General features: G+C 38.9%; 1 protein-coding gene across 1 annotated transcript; it reads right to left on the reverse strand.

Moving 5' to 3' along the window:
* Window positions 1-2,249: 2,249 nt before the first annotated feature.
* Window positions 2,250-25,148, reverse strand: ccnl1a (cyclin L1a). Its single transcript, XM_067995350.1, has 11 exons — window positions 24,911-25,148; window positions 24,740-24,814; window positions 22,991-23,100; window positions 13,523-13,643; window positions 13,357-13,421; window positions 7,264-7,363; window positions 6,704-6,808; window positions 6,415-6,556; window positions 5,967-6,078; window positions 5,294-5,386; window positions 2,250-2,990 (listed from the first exon to the last, which is right to left on the reverse strand). Exons 1-11 carry the CDS (start codon window positions 25,118-25,120, stop codon window positions 2,633-2,635), a joined length of 1,491 nt encoding a protein of 496 aa, XP_067851451.1. The 5' UTR covers window positions 25,121-25,148; the 3' UTR covers window positions 2,250-2,632.
* Between the last annotated feature and the right edge of the window lie 242 nt (window positions 25,149-25,390).

Below are 25,390 nucleotides of genomic sequence, written 5' to 3' on the forward strand. Positions count from 1 at the left end.
AATTCTAAAAGGTGCACAGTATATAAATCTGTTCACTAAGAGACTGCTTTCTTGGGAGACAAAATTTCTAATAATCTAATTAGCAGGTGGTCTGGACATAAAGGAAGGTTTGCAGCTTATTAATGGAGGTGGGAAGTTGAATGATTGTAAAATAGACCTGGTACATAGCCACCTGAGGCCAAGATGCTCTTCTGATTTTAGAAATGACTTACCCCATCAGCACCATGGTAAAGATGGACTTTGAAGAAACTAGAAATGGAGGAAATTAAATCACTAGAATGGCTTCTGTGGCAAAGTTTGAACCTCACTCTTTTCAGGAGCTGCTGTAGCTTTGAGGCATATGGTCCGGTGTCAAATCCAACAAAACGGCTAAGTATATATCCAGGCTTTGTGCAACATATACAAGTAGAATGCAACGACTCCCTACTTTGCAGCAATATCCTCATCTACAAATGCCTCCACAGCCTCACTCCTCCCTACCTCTGTACCCCCTCAGCAGGTGTCTACTCTTGCTTGCACCCTCTGCTCATCTATTACTGGTTTACTACACATTTCTCCTCCATACGCTCTACTAACCAATTACTGAATATGATGTCCAAAGGCACCAAAAATCTCATGCAACAAAAACTAAACGACTGTCACTGAGTCTGTGATCCTATCATAATTTGATTTTATTAAAAATTCCTTTAAGTGGCTTCTGCATTGCAATAAATTTCTACCCACAACTAAAAGTTAAGAATTCATGCCGTTATCTTGCACTACTGTTCTGATTCTCTCATTATGGCTTAATCATCAAGTAGGTTCCAACTCAGCTGCTAGAGATCTATTTTTCTTTTTCTGTAGTTATATTCTTAATTCATTTATTTATTTTTTAAAAATACGTGACAGTATAATACAACTTGGATGGAATGTTTCTGGTTTAAATGGCTTTCAGATCTCCTCAGAACCACATAGCCTATCAAAGATGAAAGAATTGATATTAAGCTTTTTGTAACACTACAAAAGATTGTGTATATCTTCTCCCCTTCCAGCTGTATTTGAAATACTGCCTACATCCTCAAACTTCATAAGATTTAGTAATCCATGCTTTAACTCTAGCCTAACAACCGTTTCCATGTTATATCTAAAATTACAAGCCTTGCAGACCCACAAAATATAAATAAATCCTAATCATGTCTTCAAAACAAACCCCCCATGGAAATAAGGCGATCACTCCAATCAAACCATTGCTTGAAGTGTGGGGAACTCAATATTTTAACTTTGCATACCACATAAAAATGGTACAATTTAAGTTTGTTTCCAAGTCATACCTTCAGGGACAATTGTTTGAATTTTTAAAAAATTACTTCATGGGATGTGGGAGTCACTGGCAAGGCCAGCATTTATTGCCCATCCCTAATTGCCCTTGAAGTGGTGGTGGTGAGCCACCTTCTTGCTTTTTGTAGAGGGGTTGTACAACCTGAGTGGCTTGCTAGACCATTTCAGAGGGCAGTTAAGAATCAACCACATTGCTGTGGGTCTGGAGTCACATAGGCCAGACCAGGTAGGGACAGCAGGTTTCCTTCCCTAAAGGACATTAATGAACCAGATGGCTTTTTACAATACTCCAGTAGTTTCAAGGTCACCATTACTGATACTAGCTATTTTTATTCCAGATTTTAAAAAAATTTTAATTAAATTTGAACTCGTGTCTTGAGATTATTTGTCCAGGTCTCTGGATTACTAGTCTAGTAACATAACCACTTACCTCACAAAATGGAGTTTACATGTGTTCAAAAGGAAGCAGACATTTCTTTCACTTTCATTCAGAGGTATTTCACACTACAGGTGCTTTCAAGCAACCAAAACAATGCTTTGGTAAGACAACTGGTGCTAGTTCTGACTGAAGAACATTGCCACAAAAATAAACTGCTCCAAAATGGAAAATTGATCACAAACCTGGGAAAGCAATAAAAACCGTAAAACTTACATAAAAACTTAAAGGATGGGAGCAGGGAATTACATGGCTTTCATAGCAGTATTGTGAATTGAAAAGTTAAAATGATATCCTAGTAATTTGCCCTGTGCCAAATGCAGTCTAACATTTCATATTTGAGTTGGAACTATTTATTCCCACTGCTCACAACACAACCAATATATCGGAACAAAAGTTTTGACTTTCCTACTCTTCAACTTGTAAATATCACAAGCAACAAAATACACAAGCTTTTTTTTGCTTTTATTTTTCTGTAAAAATGTATGACCACATGCAGACTAAAAACCAGTCTAACAAAGTAATCACCACAGTTTTAACAAATGAACTCATACTTAAATATACCCAGTGTCCATTTTCATTGTATAAAAATAAGGTATATTTCTACAGCAATCTCCTTTCAAATTCTGTAGAAGAGAAAAACTCTGCATACATAAATTTGTCCATGGTTAACTGTACACTGTCAAATAAAGTATTTCTATATTTCTGAAAGTGTGCAAATTTTTTTCGGTTAGTTTTTTCCATTAATGACCTTTGCATAAACCAAAGAACTTTGTCTTTAAACAAACCCCTTATAAAAAGCATCATTTACAAGTCGATACACTACACATTTAACGTAATTACATTTAGGCATTAATTTTTAAATTAGCTCTTCAGTATTTACCGACGATGCCGGCCATGGCCTGAGTGACTACTGCTGTGATGCTTGCTTTTATGGGATCTTTCATAAGATCGCGATCGCTCATGTCTATCCCTATGATGATGCTCTTTGTCATGCCGTCGTTTCTTCACAGGATCACAGCGGTCTCTGGATTTACTACGGGTGCGTGATCTACTGTAGGATTTCTTCCTCTTGTGACCATGCCTAGCAGAAACCTTTGTTTCCTCACTGCGATGAGGTTTCGACTTGACGTGTGGCGATGTGGGATTGTGACGTCGACGAGGAGAAATACTGCGACTATGGGACCTACTCCTTGATCGGGAACTGTACGTCCCAGATCTGCTTCTTCTATTGTAACTAAAAGGAAGCAAAAAAGACAAAAGACATAAAATAAGCTTGTCCCTGCTACTTTAAGACATCAACTTGGGCAAGGTACTGGAGGACAACCAGCACCAATGAAACTGTACCTCCGAGTTGGTGTCCGAAGGAAAAGGAAAAACAAACACTTCTTAGCAGAAATTCTTAGACAGAAAAGTGCAGATACACAAAAAGGACAGAATTTGACTCAGCTATTATGCTTTCCATAGTAATACAATTAGTCTCAATATTCTCAGAATGAAGGATAGGCGAAAATCAGCTACGGTCCCTAATCACTATCCATGCTCACTTTTCAGCAGGTGTCCCAGTGTGTTTATTAGGCAAGTACTGGGTCGGACATGGCTGTGATGCTCCTAACACGGCCAAGTATCCTGCAGACACTTTCTGCCTATGTTCACGTGAAAAATGGCCATTTGCATAAAATACCCAAGACCTGTCAGTGCCTGTAGAATATTACCCAAGCATGAGCCATGGCTTTCACGAGGGAACGGCAAGGTGAAAACTGGAAGGGGCCAGATGGGGAAGAAAGCTGTAATTATCTCAGCCACTACACTCAAAATCAAGAAACGGGGCCCAAAATCCATGAAGGCGTGGTGTTTTTTTGCTTCTCGTGCTTGATTTTAGTGTTTATTATTTGAGCTGCAAGGAAAAACATTAAGTAAACCAGTGTAAAGTATTGCTAATACAAAAAAAAATATGGCTCATGGCATGAAAGTGAATAAACTACTGGTGAAATCTAGAAATGTCCTAGGTTCAGTTATTTTTGATCAGATTAAGATTCCAGTGTACATTCCAAATATACTAAGAATGCATTTCCTCTCATATTGTCAACTTGTTCCACCATTACAAATTCCTATCTACACATTTTTAATGAGGTTGGTCTGTGTAAACTAGTCATTCTAATTGTACAATCTGCCCATTGTGTTCCACAAATCGCTCAATATCTTCTGAACTTTTCTTAAACTACCAATTTTCTCCTCAGTAACTGAAATTTCTAATGCCCAAAATAAGATTTAAACATTTTTTTTAAAATTAAAAATTCACAGTAACTCCACCAAATTGTTTTTTGATGCCTTCATTAATACTTTTACTTGAAGGCCTCTGCATCTTGCACAATCCTGAGATTTTTACCTAAACCTGAATTTGGATTATGCAGTATATTTGGATGTATCAGTACCAGTCCAATGTATTGATAGCAATTTTTTAAAGCTTCTAGTACTTTCTGCTCTAACTTTTCTTCAAATAATTTTAAAAAGCAAGATGACAAAAAAGCTTGAGGTAAAATTTACATTGATTTAAATAAAGAGGCTGCACGCTTGCAGAATGCTGCGCAGGGAAGCGGATAAAATGACAAGTGTTCTGATTACACAATTGCTACATAGTGTCCTAGAAACTTGGGGGGGGGGGGGGGGGGGGAAGAGGGGATGGGAAGTGAGAGAAAGAAAAAAAGGTGCAAATAGGAGAGGGCATTTTTAAAAAGTCTCAGAGGGAAACAGTAAGGGAGTTTTGAAAGGAGAGGGAATAAAGGAAATTGGTGGAGGGCGAACTTCTTCCCTTTAACCTCCATCCAAATGCAGCCTGCAGCCAATATTATATTCTTTCCCTGCTACACTACACCATAACCGCCCACCATCCTCATCGAAAAGAAACAAAGACAATCAGCAACATCAAGACAGCAGAGATAGGCAAGAGTTATCATATCCTCCAACTGACTCTGGGCAATTCCACACGAGATCAACTAGTAATACGTTAGAAATCTTCTGTGCTCATTTCAGGTCAACATTTTCCATTATAAATATGGGCATAGAAATTTATAATAGAAAGTGCCCACTTCACATTGTAATTACATCATCTTGCCAGTGGAGGTGATGCAGCATTACCATTGACAGGAGATGGCAATTACAGTGGCAAGTTTATATAAGCAGTTTCCGTTAATAATGGGATTTTAAAAATAGGGGCAGAATACATGACTTTAAAATAAGGACCGAATTACATTTGTACATCTTGGTTCAATTATCCCTGCTTCACCTGATGGCCACACTTGGCTTCGACTCTGTTTATAATAGCAACACCAAACACTGGGTTACTGAATAAATGTTTTTCTATAAAGCCGATAATGCTAAAATCAATTTATAGTACATACTACAGTAACAAAATATACACCTTCGTGGATTTTCATTAATAACTGTACAAATTGAAAAATGCTTGACTTTGACTGGGAGACTGACCAATATACTAGTTATAATCTTTTAAACCCACTAATCAGACACGTGAATACTTACTGCCTTCGTGGAGAACGAGATCGTGACCTAGTTAGTGACCTTGAACGGCTGATGCTCCTACTGTTTCGGCTTAGTTTATTTTCTTTCCTCAGCCTACAGATATTGGAATACAAGATTTTTGAATTATGATGCGCAACATATATTTTAGAAGTAAAAAACTACAATTCTGAACACGCAGTAACTCAATTACCAGAATTTACACAAGGAAAAATTTGCAGGACTATGGGGAAAGAGTGGGGGAATGGCACTAATTGGATAGCTCTTTCAAAGAGCCAGCACAAGCATGAATGGTCTCCTTCTGTGCTGTAAGATTTTATGATGTATTTCCACTTTGGCCAATTTCTGATACTCACTGAAATGGAGAGATTTACATTCTAGGATCAAACTAATTATTCTAGTATTACCAAAATTCAATTTCATACACTATTTTCAAATGGCTCACACATTCCAATGAATACATGATCAAACTGTACATCACACTCAAGGCATAGCTTTAGCAACAGAAACTCAACTGTTGCCTAAGAAAACTACACAAACACAAGATGGGGGCTGAATATAATTAAATATTACAATGCAAACAATATACTATAAACTATGCTTTTTATGGCATAGAACTAAATTCCATACAGAGACTGAACAGCCGCCAAGTACACTGAAGTACTTAATTACTAACCCATTGTATGGGCTTTTAGAGTTCAACTGACGGTCTTCTGGCTCCTTTTTGATAGCCTTAGGGTTCTGAATTCCAGGTGTCTTATCTTCTGCTTTAGCTTCCCTGGGTGAACCTACACAAAAAAATCCGATTTCAGAATCTGAAATTCCAAATATTTTAGACAGTACTCGTAACTCTGAATGACATTTAGTTGTATACTTAAATACCTTATTTGCAATTCATCAGATTTGCCTCTACCATTACTTTCATTTGTAACTTTCAGCTACAATTTTAGGTCTCAAAGAGCTGCTCCACATCAGTCAGCAGATCCAGGGACAATCCTGGGGACTGGTATACTGTCCCGCTAGTAATTATTTTGCCGAGTTTGGATATATCCTGACTGACATCTAGTCTGAAGACAACTGACACTCTCAACACACCACTGCATTTTATAATTTTATATACTTACATGGTTTAGAACCTGGAGAAAAACCTCCCAATGTGGAAAGAGCAGGCGTTCCGTCAGGGTTCAGTCCTTTAGCTTTCAACTTAGCTTCTTGCAATGCAACTTTCCTCTTCTCTACTTCCTTCTCCACATGCTCATAGTTGGGCTGTTAAAACACAGTTTGTCTTCAAATGTAGCAAAGCAAAAGAAACTACCACAGATCCAGTGATATACAATTAATACCCAGTGTTAAAATGTCATAATTGGTTAATCAATCCTAAAAGAATATTTAAAAATGACTTGTCTAACTGACCTTCTTTCGAGTATAAAGTTTTAAAGTAGTGATGCAGATATCCTGGATTTCCTCTTCTGTTGCACCAAAAAGCACAAACCAATGAGGGCGATTCGGTAAAACAATCTGAAGATGTAAAGAAAAAGAAAAATGAAGCCCAGCAATACAAAATACATCATCCATGCAATACTAAATTACAAGTGTCTGCTAACTGAAATACAGCTAGCTGAATTATTCATTACCAGCCATGTGGATACCAACCATCTTGGATCTTCCCTTATACCAGGGAGCTGCTCCATACAGAATCATCTAGGCTTACCTAGATCCCATCTAGAAGGCATGAAGTACACAAATACTGCTTTGCCTCCCAATTAGAATGTAGCATAATATTGACATACAGCATTTCATCAGGAAGTCATTTAAAACAGGTGTTAAAATTGGAGAAGCAGATCAAGATGAGGGATCCAAATTATCACTGGGCTGATTATAAATTCAAGCAGTCTAAGACTGGGATGGGGAGTACATTACATTGCAAATACTTCACATATGCTTTTTCCTTTAATCAGTAATCCCCCACTCACTTGTAAAGCTCTAGCTGCAAGGTAGATGCAAGCACAGGCTACAGTTTCTGGCTTAAACCGGACAAACACACTAGTGCGGAGACTGTCATTCATGTAATTCCTGAAAGACATGAGACAAGAGTTATTAAAAGTTACAACGAATTTCAAGTGCATAGAACAAGAAAGGAGATCAGTGACGTCGTTCTTTTTTCTTAATTGAAACATTATGCCCTCTGACATCTTCAGCACAGACCTCCAAAATTTCTAATAGTAAAGGCATTATTTGAAATGTGGAATGTACAATATAGACCATACTAAGTCACATTTCAAATTTGTATATACACTTGCACAAACAAAATTGTATGGAATGTTTCAAAACATCCAGCTGACAAAAAATATCTTGCAGCTTTCAGGGACAAGCAACAGCCAAACTAAGCTGAACAGACACCATGGGTTCCCACAGAGGATACATGCAGTCCCTTTTCTGGAAATTGAGCAATTGATAGAATACATCACAAAAATCTAGAAAGTACATCATTTGCGCTCACCTCTGGCACTCACTGGCTTCCCAACAGAACAATTGAATTACATCTACAAAATGTACCCAAGTCAAAGGGACCAACTTACTGTAATTGACACAACATGCATTACTTTTTAAAGACATTATGTAACTACATCAAGGATAACTCAGTTTTTCTTAAGTTTCAATAGGCAATGCATCAGGTGACACAGCAAGGCACAAAGGTATTATAGTCGGTCGTTGGTATGGGCCAGTCATTCTCAGCCAGAGGCAATGCAGGTACTGCAACCAGCCTCCACAGCTCAAAGAAAAACATGCCTAGTGCTCGTACTCAATGCCCCTAATAGAAGGGCACCAAAAATGCCAGAGGACAGTTGTACCCATAATCTGGTTGCCCACTATGACACGGTGCGAGTTCACACATCAAGAATGACCACCTGGCCAAAAGAACCAAACAGCCACTAGCACCTGTGGAACCATACCCCAGCATGAGTTACTGCCTTCATGAGGAGTCAGGAGAGAAAAACTGGAGGAAAGAACAAAAACAACACAGTATTTTCAAGTGTAACTTTACATCAGAACTGCTAGTCAGGCTGGAAGAGCCTCTTAGTAGGGCTGAAAAGAACATGGCTGTGACCATGCCAGCTCAATTAAAGGGTTAAATCTAAAATAGTATCTCAAAGGGTGATTGACCTGAAGCGTATTTCCAGAACTCTTATTTTTATTTCAGATGTCATGCATTCATGGTTGTCTTTTTGTACCTTACATTGCCAGGTAAAGAGTCAAAGTTTTAAAAAATGAAGTTAACAGTTTTTATTCTGTTTTAACTTTGCTACCCTCAATTTGTCAAAACACATCACAGTTGGGAAAAAAAATGGAACATGACCAAAGGGTTTTCATCCAATCATGAAGAATTTTACTTGTGGATAATGCCTGGAAATTCTGTATATTGTATCAATCTAGAAAGGACTAGAGTTAAAAACCCCTCCATTTTTCCCTCCAAACAAAAATATGCTAGTATACAAGAAACAGATATTCCATTTAGAGATTTTACTGTCAGATCTTTTGTGACAGTTCTTCAACAGAAACTCGGTGTTGCAGGAGAACATGCAAAATAACTGGTTTTGCCTAATAGTTCAAACTACAATTTGAAACTAGGTTAATTTTATTGACAGTGCTAGTCACATCAAGTTCAGCTAGTAGCAACAACTGTAAAATTTAATTAATGTTACTAAGTTGCAACTGCCACTTTTATTAACTCTGGCTTTCAAAATATCTGGGTTTTTCTTTAGGTAGGGAACAGAATTGCTAAGCCTAATTTGAATCACTTAGGAACAAGAGTAGGCCATTCAGCCCCTCAAACCTGTTCCACCGTTCAATGAGATCATGGCTGGTCTGTATCCTAACTCCATCCATGGCTCCATACCCCTTAATATCCTTGGCTAGCAAAAATATATCAATCTCACATTTAAAATTATTAATTGAGCTAGCATCTACTGCTTTTTGTGGGAGAGTTCCACACTTCTACCACCCTTCATGTGAAGAAGTTATTCCTAACTTCTATCCTGAATGGCCTGGCTCTGACTTTAAGGTTATGTCCCCGTGACCTAGACTCCCCTACCAGCAGAAAAAAAGTGCTCTCTATCTACCCTATCAATTCCTTTCAAAATCCTAAAAACCTCAAACAAATCACCCCGTAACTTTCTATATCCCAGGGAATACAAGCCTAGTTTATGTAATCTCTTCATAATCTAACCCTTGGATCCCTGGTACATTCTGGTGAACCTGCACTGCACTCCTTCCAAGGCCAATATATCCTTTCTAAAGGTGCGGTGCCCAGAACAGTACACAGTACTCCAGATGTGGTCTAACCAGGGCTTTGTATAATTGTAGCAAAACTTCCTTCCCATTATATTCTAGCCCTCTAGTTATAAAGGCTAACATTCCATTAGCCTTTCTGATTATTTTTTGTACCTGACTACTACATTTTAGTGATCTGTGCACATGGGCCCATAAATCTCTCTGGACCTCCACCGTTCCTAGCTTTTCAGCACAAAAGATACTTGGATCTATCCTTTTTTGATTCAAAACCTCACACTTACCTGCACTGAAACCCATCTGCCAGTTTTGTCCAGTCACTTAATCTATCGGTATCTCTAATTTTATACTCCCATCTACACTACTCATCATTGGCAAACTTGGATACATGGCTCTCTATTGTGTTATTCAAAGTAGTTAATAAATATAATGAATATTTGAGACCCAAGCACAGGCCCCTGTGGGACACTACAAGTCACTTCAATTCAATTACATACCTATTATCCCTACTCTGTCTTCTAACCACGAACCAATCTCTTAACGAGGTCAATAATTTGCCTTCAATTCCATAAGCTTTAATTTTAGCTAACAGTCTCTTATGTGAAACCTCATCTAATGTCTTCTGGAAATCCCTATAAACTATATCCATAGACATTCCCCTGCCTATTACTTTAGTTACTTGAAGTCTCATTTTCAACCACTGCAATTACTTTGGGCATACAATAAAAGTGGAATGGATAGGGATGGTGAACACATTAGAGCCACTGAACCAAACTGCACTGTTCAGGAGAACTTTTTCAAAGCCAGAAGATAATTGCTAGTCTTGGACTGGTAATAATACATATACAGAAGGGAGAGGCTGGTTGAACAAAGCTCTAGCTGCTTCCAATGTATTCACAGCCCTCTTGCAACTGCACATGGTCTCTGGGGCACCTGGTCCTATGAAGCACAAACACATTCCTTATACTTCACATTATCTCGGCATGGGTTTTTGCTTAAATCTTACCTCTGTGCCAGTAGACTTAATACTAACATTCAGTATCCACCACCTGTTTCAATACTGTGCTCATTATTCAGAATGAGCACTGACCACACCTATAAGCTTAACTTGTATTACATTTTTGAAGAAAGTTTGTTACTGGCTCCACGTAGCTTGGCTTCAGAAAGTCCACCTGGCCCTTGTGCTACCATTTCAATTATGGACTGAGATTAGGAAAACAACTTTTAATTTAACTTTTAAATACTAACCATAATTTGTATTTGCAGCGCTAATCATAGATGCAACATTTATGGTAGCAGATCACTTGACCTCAGAGTTAAAACACAAGCAAGCCCTATCCTACAGGAAGCACTTCTTCAGTTGGAATCAACCATACATAGAACATGTCAGATTACAACCCAATACTTGATTTGAGTTTTTTGATGAGGTAACAGAGAAGGTCGATGGGGGCAATGTGATTGATGTAGTGTATATGGACTTCCAAAAGGCGTTTCGTAAAGTGCCGCATAATAGGCTTGTCATCAAAGTTGAAGCCCGTGGAATAAAAGGGGCAGTGGCAGAATGGATGCGAAATTGGCTAAGTGACAGAAAACAGTAGTGGTGAACAGTTGTTTTTCGGACTGGAGGGAGGTATACAGTGGTGTTCCCCAGGGGTCGGTACTAAGACCACTGCTTTTCTTGATATATATTAATGACTTGGGTTTACAGGACACAATTTCAAAATTTGCAGGGGACACAAAACTTGTAAGTGTATTGAACAGTGAGGAGGATAATGATAGACTTCAAGAGGGCATAGACAGGCTGGTGGAATGGGCGGATACATGGCAGATGAAATTTAACGCAGAGAAGCACAAAGTGATACATTTTGGTAGGAAGAATGAGAGGCAACATAAACTGAAGGGTACAATTCTAAAAGGAGTGCAGGAACAGAGATCTGGGGGTATAAGTGCACAAATCGTTGAAGGTGACAGGGCAGGTTGAGAAAGCTGTTAAAAAAGCATACGGGATCCTGGGCTTTATAACTAGAGGCATAGAGTACAAAAGCAAGGAAGTTATGATGAACCTTTATAAAACACTGGTTCGGCCACAACTGGAGTATTGTGTCCAAGTCTGGGCACCGCACTTTAGAAGGATGTCAAGGCCTCAGAGGGTGCAGAAGAGATTTACTAGAATGGTTCCGGGGATGAAGGACTTCAGTAACGTGGATAGACTGGAGAAGCTGCGGTTGTTCTCTTTAGAGCAGAGAAGGTTGAGAGGAGATTTGATAGAGGTATTCAAAATCATGAAGGGTTTAGACAGAGCAGATAAAGAGAAACTGTTCCCATTGGCGGAAGGGCCGAGAACCAAAGGAGACAGATTTAAGGTGATTGGCAAAATAACCAAAAAGGTGACATGAGAAAGCTTTTTTTTTTAAAAACACAGCTGCCTGAAAGGGTGGTGGAGGCCGATTCAATCATGGCTTTCAAAAGGGAATTGGATAAGTACTTGAAGGGCTACGTTGAAAGGACGGGGGAGTGGGACTAACTGGATTGCTCTTGCAGAGAACTGGTATGGGCTTGACGGGCCAAATGGCCTCCTCCAGTGCTGTAACCATTCTATACCCACTCTCCTATTTAGAAGTGAAAGTGTTGTAGCAGCAGAAAAAAAGGCACTCATTTAGTTCAGATTTTGAGAATGCTGTTCACAAGTCTGCATCTACACTACATCCAACTCCCTTATTCTGGCAGTAGAATTGTGCACGGTAAGCGAAATGAATTTAGCAGCATACATACATGTAACCAGTTCACAGTTGCAAAGCCCCCAACATACAAACTAAACAAAGTAAGAGGCTTAAGGTGAAACTTGAATTAAGAGCTTATTCATTCTTCAGATTCCCATAACCACTCCCGTTTCCCCTTCCCCCAAACCAAGCTCAAGTGGACAGCTGAGGTTATGTCCCAAAAGGAAACACCCAGAGAATTCTTGGCAGGAAGGTCTTGTCATGGTTAGATTGCAGCCTGTAAAACAGAGTCTAAGAGCATCAGTAATAATGAGTGTGTTGCAAAATCTTTCCATATGCATCACACTTCAGTTTTTATGTTAGAGTATACTGTAGAAAATGATTTAAATTTAGTCCCTTTCCTTCAACATGCTTTAAAAAATTTATTCTAAAACTTAGCCAACTACAGACATTAGACATATAATCTAAGTTACTGAAAGTATGCATGTTGAACAACCATTTCCAGAAGTCAATACAAATCCTTCAAAACCCCGCCAGAACTAGATGATGTTGCCAGATGTTGTGACCACTTCAGTGAATAGCTGTCTCGGATGAGAGCTTGCACTGGATTGGCTGAAGGGGCAGCCAAACAAAGGCCATCCTGAGGTCATGTAGTTGAGAAGCAGAGTTCAGAGGGCAGAGTTCTTTGAGTTCTATGACTTACCATCATGGACTACCCTTTAATTAAAAAGAGTAGAAAAAAGAACAAAGTTAAATTGAGTTCTCCTTTATGGTAGCGAAGAAACAAGCCATGAAAACAGTATGCAGAAATTATAGTACCATAATCAAAGGATTTAACAGCACAAGTGTATACATTTTTAAAAATGAGTTGCTGTTACACTGAAATATTGTCTGTATAACACCATTTTGGTATGGATACAATTACCAAAGTTAAAATGTTACGTCAATTTTTAACTTTTTAAATTTTAGATATATTTTTATTATATATATTAAACATACATATTTCAATTTCTGATACCGTTTCCTTGGCTATACTAAAGCAAAGAAGAAACTTACCAGGCTGTTTGGACAAGTGTTTGATTCCGTTCACAGTCAAGCACTTGAAGATACATAAAAATTATCTGGTGGGGAGAGAAAAAATTATTGCAGATTGCGTTATTTTTAAAAACTTAAATGAGTTTCCAGTTTTACACAAGTAAAATGCAACAGTCTACAGACTTACCTTGTGTGGATGCTTTACATGAACGCAAAATCCTAATTCCTTCAGCACTCGTCTTTCTGCTTTGATCACTTGGTTTTTGGTGTTAATGTAGTTTTGATCAAGTATCAGTGGTGTTGGAGTCCTGGTTTAAAAAAATCAAAACTATTTGCAAGTCTAAAATGCAAACACTTGAAATTAGTTTCTAATTCTCTACAAGGGACTTTTTTCCCCTTCCAACCAACCATCGGAAGAAACTCCTGTAACTGCACCCAAAGCCTTGGTCTTGTGCTGTCCATTTCAAACTGAAAATTATACAGTAAATATGCTGAACAGCCTGTTTAGCAGTTACCACCAGCTATGAGGAAAAGAATATTCTTAGAATGGTAGACCCTACCCAAGAAAATAAGGCCATTAAAATAGATAAAAGTTGTTACAGCCATTTCAGTAAAGGTTGACTGAAAATTACATAATAAATCTAAAATTTGAAAGCCAAATCATGTGCATTTTCTTATTCACATTTTAACCAACACCATACTCTAGTATGCTACAATTTACAAAGTTTCTAAAAAAACCTGACAGTTAGGGTGTAATTTAAATGTACAAAATGTACAGAACGTCATTCTGAATTGTAACCTCTTCTTTACACGTGACTATTAAAAAAATTCTTAATTTTGTTCATTCTTCTGATGCCAATCTGCTCTTTCTGGAATTACACAATTAAAAAAAAATCCTAGTCTTTCTTCAATGTTATGTCATCTTAAACCACACAGAAAATACAATTCTGTAATACAACACACTGAATTAAAATTTACAATGATATTCTCATAACACTGACTTGTTTGATGTGTAAATGGATTACTGCATTATTTAAAACAAGTATTTTAAAGCAGACACTCAGTGCCACTCATTTCCAAGAAAATCAGCAGAGTATTTTTTGACAAGACCAAAAGTTTGCAACTCTTTAAAAGAAAAAAAAAGGCACTCTCTAAAATGCATCTGTACAAAATTTAAGCTTCTACTCACCTAAAAGCTACTCTTATCCTCCATATCCAAATCCGTGCTGTATAGATTACTATGTTGCTTTTTTCACAACAATGTCATTACCTCCAAGTGTGGTGTTTAAACTTTTAATTGAGAGTACTTATGTAGTCAACTCAGCTCCAGTACAGTAGCCACAGGCCCAAATGTCTCACTACAGTCATTCCAATGTTAAAAAGGATAGTTGTGTTCTTATAATTTACTCCTCAAATTAATAGGGTTTGTAGACAGTGAATGTCAGATTTATTAAGTGCACAGTAATTAAACATACATTTAAAAAGCTGTACTTATGACGAACCTTGCAGGTTTAGTCAGGACTCAAACATGTTATAGTTCTGAGCTCAGTATTTTAGGCCTTTACGAATCCTAAGTAGTTGTTTCAACACCCACTTTTCATACCTTTCTCTTACCCCTTCTACCAATCCACTTCTGCATTACATAATACAACTCCACAGAAAGTGAATTTTAATGAGCTTGTCCGTTACCAATAACTTTAGTTTTAACAAGTTATTTTTCCGTAGACTGGTACAACTCCCCTTCTTTGTTACCTTATCAGTAATTTCACTCTTGTTCTATTCTATCAAGTGCAACTTCTAATTAGAAATCTGTATCACTGCATACCAATCTCCTGCTTCTAAAATTCACAGATGTTTTCTTCTGCAGAACTTAACTAATTAAAGTTCTCTGAAATATATACATTAGAATGCACTGGAATGTCTTTTAATTAGTTAGTAAACTGACCATTGCTTTAAGGTCAGTCTTAATTCAACAGTTCAGTGGTCACTGCATCTAAACTGACCTGTACTTCCTTACTCAACAGGAAAAAGCTAAAGGTTACTATTATCCCAAATAAAGAAAAATCAATCGCAGTGTAACATTAGCAGACTTCAGGGCAGTCTGATTAATCCTTCCCTTACAGGCAGCATCTTTTAAAAGTGTGATCTGTGAAACATTACAGATAGTACAGTTTATATTCAATTAGAAAGTTATTTTATGCCCAAAACCTACATGCAAGAGTGAAGTTACAGTTTCAAGACTTCACATACAAGAGCATTCAGGAAAATTACTAGACAGGGAAAGCCACTGGTAAAATTATGGACGCTGGCACAAGTTTAAAATCTGCAATAAGTACAGATGTGGCTTAGGGTCTCAAGTTTGTGCCCTCTGGAATACTTTTGTTGTGCTAATAGTAAATTCCAACACCCACTTTGCATATCCCTTTTTTAAACCCCTTCTACATGACAATCCACACATTTCTGCATTACATAATACAACTTCACAGAAGCTTGCCTGGGCCCCTGAACTGTAGACTCTGATCCTCTCCCAGTTGAAATTATATTGGCTGGGGTCAGCATTATCCAGACTTTTAAAAAATGGACCCAATTTACTGTTCATCAAAGGAAAGCAGAGGCTAGTACTTACAAGAACACTTTTCCAAAGTATGTTTATAACTGCTATTAAGGCCTACAGACCCATTAACAAGTACAGTGAATTATGTTCTATTTAATGGAATCCAATTTTAACATTTGGACTCAGTTATTTGTAAAAATTACCATAAATCAGTGGGAAACAATCTCAATTGATTTCACATTTAGTCACTTGTTAATATTATCTCTTTGGGTTTCAGGAACTGTCTAAACTTGCTTTCCAACACATTTACCGAACATTTTAAATTTATATAAAATTCAAATAATTTTAAAACCAGCTAAGGAAGTACGCTAATGGTTTTCAGATACAAGAAGCGAAATCGTGGTGTCGATGCTATTTAGATTTCTGTATCTTTTAAAACTAAATGATTTAATTAAAAAATTATATTTCAACGGTTGAACATTAAAACTCAGCGGAGGGTTAAGAATATACTTAACATACACCATAAGCAATTTTCCAAGTAGAATCCTATTAACAATGTAACCAAACTGCTCCTCTCATTGACCAGTTTCCACTATTCTTTCTCTACAAGACAAATTTACAGTGTTTTATTCTGAGATTGTGAAATCTCTTCCTGTAAAGAAATATGTCACAATCCACAACTATTGTGTTCCGTATTGAGAAATATAGACCAGTAAGTCCACAGTCAATGCCCAGTCTGTGTTACAACTGAACTCAGCCAGGGCTACAAGTGGCATTAGTGAACTCTGCAGGGAAGCAAGGATGAGGGAAGGGGAAACAAAAATATCAGCCTGGGCGTGTTACTGCTTCCGATGATTATACACTTGCTCCTGCTGAAAAATGGATGTGGATAACGGAGAAAAGGATCTGGTTTAGTTGGCAGTGGTCTCCATGGTCAGCAATCTACCAAAACTCATTATCTAGGCTCTTCAAAGAGGTACCAGAGGGTTACTAAGACTCGGAATCATTCCCCAGCAAAAGCTGGTGCTTCCATGGGGCTTAGGAAGGAGAGGGGAATTAAAGTGAAAAAGGTGCAACAAACTCATTGCAACTATGCAGGATATGATTTTTAAACTCAAGGTTTTAAAAAACACAATTGAGCATCCATGCATCTATTAGTCACCATAATAACCCATTATAATAATGCATGTCATCTTACTTGAAAAACCTTTAGCATATAGCTATAATATTCTAAGATCTTGTATGTGTGCGTTGCCTGTGTGAACTATTATAAATAATTGTGATGCCCATTTATAATGGAAACAGTCCATGTAAAATTGTTATGCAGTAATTACACCATTCCACTGGTGGTGGCAGTTTTGCACCTGAGTTTTACATTACCCTGCTCCTCAGCCTGCACTGCAAAGAATCTCCAATACTGCAACCAACTATTTCTCTGCTTCCCAAACTGCTGTAAATTCCATCAAAATATATTAAAAAACAATGTAGAACACTTAAAATGGGAACTAAATTACATCTACACTCCCTAGTCCAATTATTCCTCATCCTCTAAACCCCTTACTCTTAGTCACACCCCACGAAATTCTATGGGAAATTAAATGACAAAAAAAAAAAATTCCCATTGATAGAATCTTATAGCACAGGAGGGCATTCGGCCTGTCCTGCCTGTGGCGGCTCTTTGAAAGAACTGTCCAATTTGGTCCCACACCCCAGCATTTTCTCCATAATCGTGCAAATTAGTCCTCTTCAAGAGGATGTCCAATTGCCTCTTGAAAGTTCCTATGGAATCTGCTTCCACCATCCTTTCAGGTAGTCCGTTCCGGATCTTAATAATCCTGTGAAAGCACTTCTCGGGGAAGCTGGGGAGTGGACTAATGGGATAGCTCTTTCAAAGAGCCTGCACAGAAACAATGGGTCGAATGGCCTCTTCCAGTGCTGTATCATACTGTGATACTAGTTCTTTAGCCAATTATTTCAAATCTATGACCTCGTGGTTACCGACACTTGCCAGAGGAAACAGTTTCTCCCTCATTATTTTGAATAACTATTAGGTCTCCTCTTAACTTCTTTGCTTGGAGAGCAATCCCAGCTCCTCCAGTCTCTCCACATAACTGAAGTCTCTCATCCCTGGTATCATCTAGGTAAACCTCCACTCCAAGGCCTTGACATCCTTCCTAAAGTGTGGTGCCCAGAATTGTACAAAATACTCCAGCTGAGGCCTAACCAGTGATTTGTAAAAGTTTAGCATGACTTTCTGGTTGTTGTATTCAATGCCCTTATTTATAAAGCCAAATACCTCATACACTTTCTTAACTGCCATATGAACTTGCCCTGCCACCTTCAGATTTGTGAGTCTGCCCCCCCCCCCCAGGTCTCTCTGCTCTTACACCCTCCTCAAAATAGTACCATTTAGATTATACTGCTTCTCCATGTTGTTCCTCCCAAAGTGCATCACTTCACATTTATCTGGATTAAATTGAATCTGCCACATATCTGCTCATTTCACCAGTCTGCTACTATCCTGCTCACTATTTACTATGTTGCCAAGTTTTATATCATCCATAAACTTCAAAACTGTACTCCTATACCCAAGTCCAGGTCATTTATATACAAGAAAAGCAACAGTCCCTCTACCAACCCCTGGGGAACCCACTGCACACTTCTCTCCAGTCAGAAAAACATCCATTTACCACTACACTCTGCCTCCTATCCGGTAGCCAATTACATACCTAAGATACCACTGTCCCTTTAATACCATGTGCTTCTATTTTTCCAAATATGTCTATTATGTGGTACTTCATCAAATGCCTTTTGAAAGTCCATATACACACATATCTATTGTACCATCATCAACCCTCTGTTCCTTTCTAAAATGGTGATTGCTTTCCTATTTAAATACTTTTATGTTGGTTTAAAAGCATGAAGTTATTTTTCCTGATGCCATGCAGCAAATTTTAAGCCTCTTCTATATACTGAGATGATTAAAACCTTCAGCTATAAGCAACACATTTGAATAAAACTATTTTAGTGCAGGATACTTTTATTAACTGATTGGCAGAACTTTCATTGTAGCTAATGAATAAAGATTGCGAATTTTAGATTCTCTGGAAAAGAATCTTCCAAAATCTATGTGAAGCCATTATTTGCTTGCCATCTTTCCAATTTTGATTTAGGCCTAATTTATTCTGAAATGTGTTTCACTTCTCATTCTAACTCAACACACCTTTATATTTCTACACCATTACTTATCAACCATTTCAAGATCACAACTAAGCTTTTTCTACCCTATTACTAACGTGCCACCTCACTGCCCCTGTTGTCTGATCTGCTGCCAATGATTTTCCAGGTGTTGGCTGCTTATATTTCAGATGCTGCTGGTTCACCAATTTGAATTTTGCAGGGCTGGTGGTTTGGAAAGAGTTGTTGCTAGCCCTGCTTCCTCAATTGTTCATTTAGGATTGATCTACTATTGAAGGTTCAGTATTAAGAACAAATCTTTAAGACATTAGGCCAATGAAATTCGATAGGATGAGCTCAAGTATCCAAAATAAAAGCACAACTACAGCACAAGTCGTTGGGGCTTTATGGCTAGACTGCCAGGGCTTACAGAGTGTAGTTTGAACACTCCAAAAAAGAAATATGGGTGCTTTTACACCAGAAGTTTGGTGTCAGTATAAAGTAGTTTCAACTTTGAATTATATCAAACTCCTGCAGCATTAACTGGGTGTTACAATCCTAACGGACTCTGCATTAAAGCAAAATGTGACTTTCCTCCAAGTAATCCCACTCCAGTTCGAGTCCTGACCCCAGATTTGTGCTGAATTTCAACTATAACTGCAGGGTTGACGTGCAGTAAAACCACTTCACACCAGCACTGCGGTCATAGTGTAAATGCACCCCAAAGTTGTACATTTATATTGCATGTAACCATCTATTTCAGGAACATAGCAAAGACACTTCACATGCAATGAATTACTATGAACTGTAGTGTGCACGAACAGAAGCCATTTCACAGAGCAAAACTCAAACAGCAGTGGGATGAATAGCCACATTTATCTGTTTTGTATGGTGTTGGTTGAAGGAGGAATGTTACTTAAGATAAAACTCCCTAACAAAAACAGAAAAAGGTTGGAAACATTAAGTGGTTGATAAGAATCCCACTGCACTGTTAGAAGAACTTGCTGTCGATCTGCCAACAGTGCAATGGGACCCTTATTGATTACCTGAACCTCAGTTTAACATCTGACAATGCAGCACTCCCTCAATATTGCACTGGAGCATTAGCCTGAACTGTGTGCTCAAGTCCTAGAGTAGGGCTTGAACCCAGACTTGACTCAGGGGAAAGGGTGGCAAATAAACTTTTAATTTGAACCAAATCCTTATCTTAAAAAGAGATTTCAAATCAGGTTTTAGTTAGCACCTTAAATATCCAAGCGTAAAGGGGTGGCTACAGATTGTTTTTGTTGCAAAGATGAACGTTTCCTCTCTAACAGAATTTCTCAGTCACCCTAAGCAAAATCTACATTACATTTTGGACAATTTTAAGAACGTTCTAAAAATTGTACTACTATCCTTTTATCATACAGCAAAATAAATCAGTTTACAAAAGTGCAAGCTGGGGCATGTTTGTCATGAAGGACAGAATTGGCAACTTTACTACAAAGATCTATCCCTTATTTTCAAAATCCAAGTTGTAAAACCTAAGCAAGATAATAACGTGCATTTAAACTTCTAACATTTTGGTCCATCTCCACCATTAGGTCGCCAAATCAGGCTTTCAAAGGTCCTGTTATAAATTGAAAAAACCCAATTGTCATTCTTTGCAATGTCCAAGTTTCTGAAGAAACATACTAACCTCCCTCTCTTTCAGAGAGTAGATAACTAAAACCAAGGCAAAAATATGATGGTACCACCTGGACAGCAAAGACAAAAAGCTGAGAACCAAGTACAGGAGTTCCTAGGTTTTAATAGTGCTGTGCCCAACCTTCCAAAGCCCCCGATTCCAGTGACCCGTTCAAAGAGCACTGGTTCTCCATCGGGATCAAACGGCACTTCTTATTTTCACTGTTGCCATGTCGACAGCTTCATCTTTACGTACCATTCCACATCACCCAGTCTTTGGTAAATGTAGTTGGTCGCTGTTAGGTTGGTTGCAAGGGAAAAAAGAATAAAAGTCAATATTGCATTTTAACTTCATGCACAATAGTAAAAACGATCACATTAAGACGCAACCCGAGAGCAATTTTCACATACAATCTTACTTATTCTCTAATCTAGACTAATTATTCCATCAATGCTTTTTTGAATCTACTGTAAATTCTTTGTGAAATTATGATTCTTTACACATTTCCTTCTTTGACAAAAGAACTGAAGATCTTATAGCATTATCAGTAAGCAATTAAACGTGACAAAAAAAGGGGTTAACCTCCTTCCTTCCCTCCCCCACAGCAGTAATATAATGGGTGCTCTTAAAACTCAACATTCTGTAGATTAAACAAGAACTGATTGCATGGAATCACTCTGACCCCATTATCTTTTTTACATAATTATATGGCTCACCAATTAAGGAATTACAAAGATTTTACCAGCTTCAATTAAACATTAGAAGGTATACAAAAAGTACAAATTCACACATATTAGGACATTAAAGAATGGAACGTCTTGATTTCTTACATACAGCTCTTCAAATTTTAGAAAGCCGCAATAACATTTGGAAACTATTTCTTGGTTTTCTGCTTCATATGCAGATTGGTGCATTGGTGTTCAGAGCAGCCTTAAATAGTTCGATTCAGGTCTGACACACTGCTGCATCCAGATTCATGCTACCATTACATAACTAAACTGCATTCATCTAGTTATCTGTGTTGTCTCATGTTAGTGTTTCCAGGCTGACTTCTTCCTACGAGATGGGAAATAGCATCACAGTGCTGCATCATGACTCATGCACACTCCAGTGAGCTCCAGAATGCCATTATTTCTCCTTTATCTATCCTATATGCCATAGTTCTCATCCACTTGGCTTACTCACAAAATTTCACACTGACTCTGATCAGCAATTGTGTGAGCTAAAGGCACTTTTATATTCAGTGCTTTAGTTTGGGTTGCAAGAGACCAATGGTCGTGTGCTCTCCTCCCTGCACTTACATTGCTACAACAAAATCCCTCGTCCGAGTGGCAGAATTGTAGACCGTCATTTTATATTGGGGTTGTTTATACTATATAACAGCGCAGTCAATAGAAGGAAACCCAGTCTCCCTCCATCAGCAGCACTCTGGCATAGTGTTAAAAGCCTTTTTAACCCTGATCATAACAGAATAGGCTAAGAAGTGAGTCTAAACAAAACAAAGTTCATTAGTACTGGCAGTGATGTTATTCTTACCTAGCTTATTTCACAGTATTAAGATAAAGGAGAAATAATATCTCACTTTAATTTAAATTGCTTATCTGTCTTATAGCTATCCATTTAACATGTAATATGACTCAAATATACTATGATTCACTAGCTTATCTTAAAAACTTTTCTATTTTAGTTTAATGCATGTTTAAAATTAATTTGTTTTATTGCCAAACTAAATTCAAAGTTATAAAATCCCCTCTCGTCAAATCAACTGGTTATTTTCTTGCTCATTCCCACCCCAATTTTTTGTTCTTAAAGATGACTCACCCTGGGATACAGTTTTAGGATAGGAGGTCTCTTGTACCACATAAAAGTGGGCATTCTTCACCCGCAAGCCTAGACAGTGAGCGTTAGCAGGCTACTCGGTCACAATCTTAACGTCAGCCAACCCCCTTGTGCATATTCCGGCAGGGATTACTGGGTTGTAATGGATTCTTCCTTTTCATCCTCCCCAACATACTGGGTCACTGTAACCAAGTGTAGCACCTGTGGTACTAAGATCTGCTAACTTAGTACAAGTCAGAGATTGAGCTTGGGACCGTCCTGGTCTGTGCGGCTCATTACATCATTGTTTTCCCCACTCAGCCAACAGTGAAGACCAGATGCAACTGATTAATAAAACTCCTGCAAGTTTGGGCATGTTAGGAAAAAAATTGTATGTTTTTGCATATTAGTGAACACTGGAGTTGAAGAAACTGGCTTACCTTTTGCCTCTTAGCTGACGCAAATGATGGAACACGTTTATCACATCTCTCACACGACGAGGCGCTTCTTCTATTTTTGATGCAAGATTGATACAAGCCATTGCAACAATCTGAAAAATAATCATTTTGATTACCGGCTGATCTCCTGTGGTGTTACTCACAGTCCGTGGCTATGCTATTTTATAACAGGACCAATATACCATGCAACACAAAATGCATTATTCTGTGTGTAACCTCGCCTGTTCCTTTAAGGCCACAAGTCCAAATGCTGTAACATCCTGAGGTTAAAGGCTAATCGCTCTATGGGCATCCAGAGAGCAACTAGTGTACTTTTTTGTTGCTGGGAAAATTGCTCTGTAGATTTAAAAAGTTATTTTTTTGAACATCGCACAGAAATTTTCCAGTGAAACCCAAAGTATGAGGCACATCCCAAATTTTTTATATAGCTACACTAGCCAATCGCATGTGGCAATGTGCGCAGGAGTCAAGAGCGGCATTCAGCTGAAGGGGGATTGGGGCCAAGGGATAACTGGACTAGCAGTTACCTAAATAACTATCACTAGACACCAAAAGTGTGTGTTAAGCGTTGACATTTCGGCATGATAAAGATACTATATACATGCAAGCATTTTATAGCTGAAGCCAGTGCTCAGCTCAACCGACATCAGGAGTTGGAAAATCAAATGATTTCCCCACTCCCCACCTGATCTTAGAGGATAGAGACCAAATTGTACAGGCCCTCATCAGCTGATGGCAGAATAATCCATCAACTACCATAAACAGATTTCAAGGCCAAAAATGATCTAATTGAAGTGTTTATGATTAAAGCAGTTGATAGAGAGAAACTATCTACACTATTTCCACTGTTTGGGGGGGGGGGGGGGGGAAGATTGGGAACAAGAGGGCAAAACCTTAAAGTTAGAGCTAGGCTGCTCAGGAGTGATGTTCGGAAGCACTTCTTCATGCAAAGGGCAATGGAAATCTAGAACATTGCCCCAAAAAGTTGTTGAGGCCAGGTCAATCGAAAAATTCAAATGTGAATAACCTCGGTTTCTCAATTTCAAAACTAAGATTGATAGATTTTTGTTAGACATGGATATTAAGGGTTACGGAACCGAGGCGGGTAGTTGGAGTTAAGATACAGATCAGCCATGATCTAAGTGAATGGCGTAACAGGTTCAAGGGGCTGAATGGCCCACTCCTGTTACTAAATCCGTCATGCACATTTATCACTAGAATCATCCAACTAGTAGCACCTAAATATATATTCCATTGCATTTAAGTAACCTTGAAAATACAATCTAACTCCCTAAGTTTCATAAATATATTTTAAAAGTTCCAAGTGTGCAACTCCTGGGCCCGAGTTAAAAAAGTTACTTTCACCAAGACTGATAGAAATTGAACTGCCCGTAGTTTTTAAGGGGGGAAAGCACCGAGCGGCGCCATCACTTTCCGCCCCACGTTTCAAAACGGGACCGACAACCTCACCCACTCAGAAGGAGGCCGGTTCCATTTTGTTTTGTAAACCAGCCGCCTGGCTTGGCCCTTATTTCCGCCAGACGGCTCGGCCGGGCCTGGGACAAAAAGGAGCCCAACCGGCCGAGATAAAAGAAGCGAACTAACTCCCTCTCCTCCCCCAAACAACCTCCCCACACACATACACCCGCCACAGGGCAAGCGGATCCACAGAGACCCCCCCCCCCTCCTCCTCCAACCGGCCGAAACCCCCGTCACTTCCGCGGGACTCACCTCGAAACTATGTTTAACGAAGGACTTGGAGAAGAAGAACCGCTGGAACAAGACCTGCGCCGTAGCCATGGCCACCTGCGGGGCAGAGAAGACGGGACAATTAGGGGGCAGAGAACACGGGGACAAGGCGCGGCCTTCGAACCCCCTTCCTCTCCGAGGCCCGATACCCACCTGGGGTAAGCGCAGCAGAATCCCTGCCGACTGGATCAGCTCGCAGCCCAGGATGCGCAGGTCGCTCTCCACCTCCAAGTCCAGGCCATCCTGCATGGACGGGGTGGGCGAGAGCTTCTCCTCCGGGATGAGTGAGTTGTCGATGGTGAGGAAGACGGCCGAATAGACCTTGTCCCCGATCAGGATCCCCTCGCTCGCGGTCGACGCCATTTTGTCTCAAACAAAAAAAATAAAATGAAAAAAAAATGTCCTGGAGTGGCGCAGGCGCACTGCTCAGCACCCAACTCCTCCCAAAACAGCTGCCGTATCAGTGCACCGTCACAACAAAGAACCCCCCCTCATTAAAAAAACACACACTAAACCGGCGATTAAAACACGTAAAAACCGACCGCGAATGGTACCTAAATAACGGTATCCGCGATTTTAATTTTTTTTCAAAGCCTCCTAAGTGGGTGTGTGAAATGACGACCTGAGTTTCGC

This window comes from Heptranchias perlo, chromosome 13, assembly GCF_035084215.1.
Source record: "Heptranchias perlo isolate sHepPer1 chromosome 13, sHepPer1.hap1, whole genome shotgun sequence".
NCBI lineage: Eukaryota > Metazoa > Chordata > Chondrichthyes > Hexanchiformes > Hexanchidae > Heptranchias > Heptranchias perlo.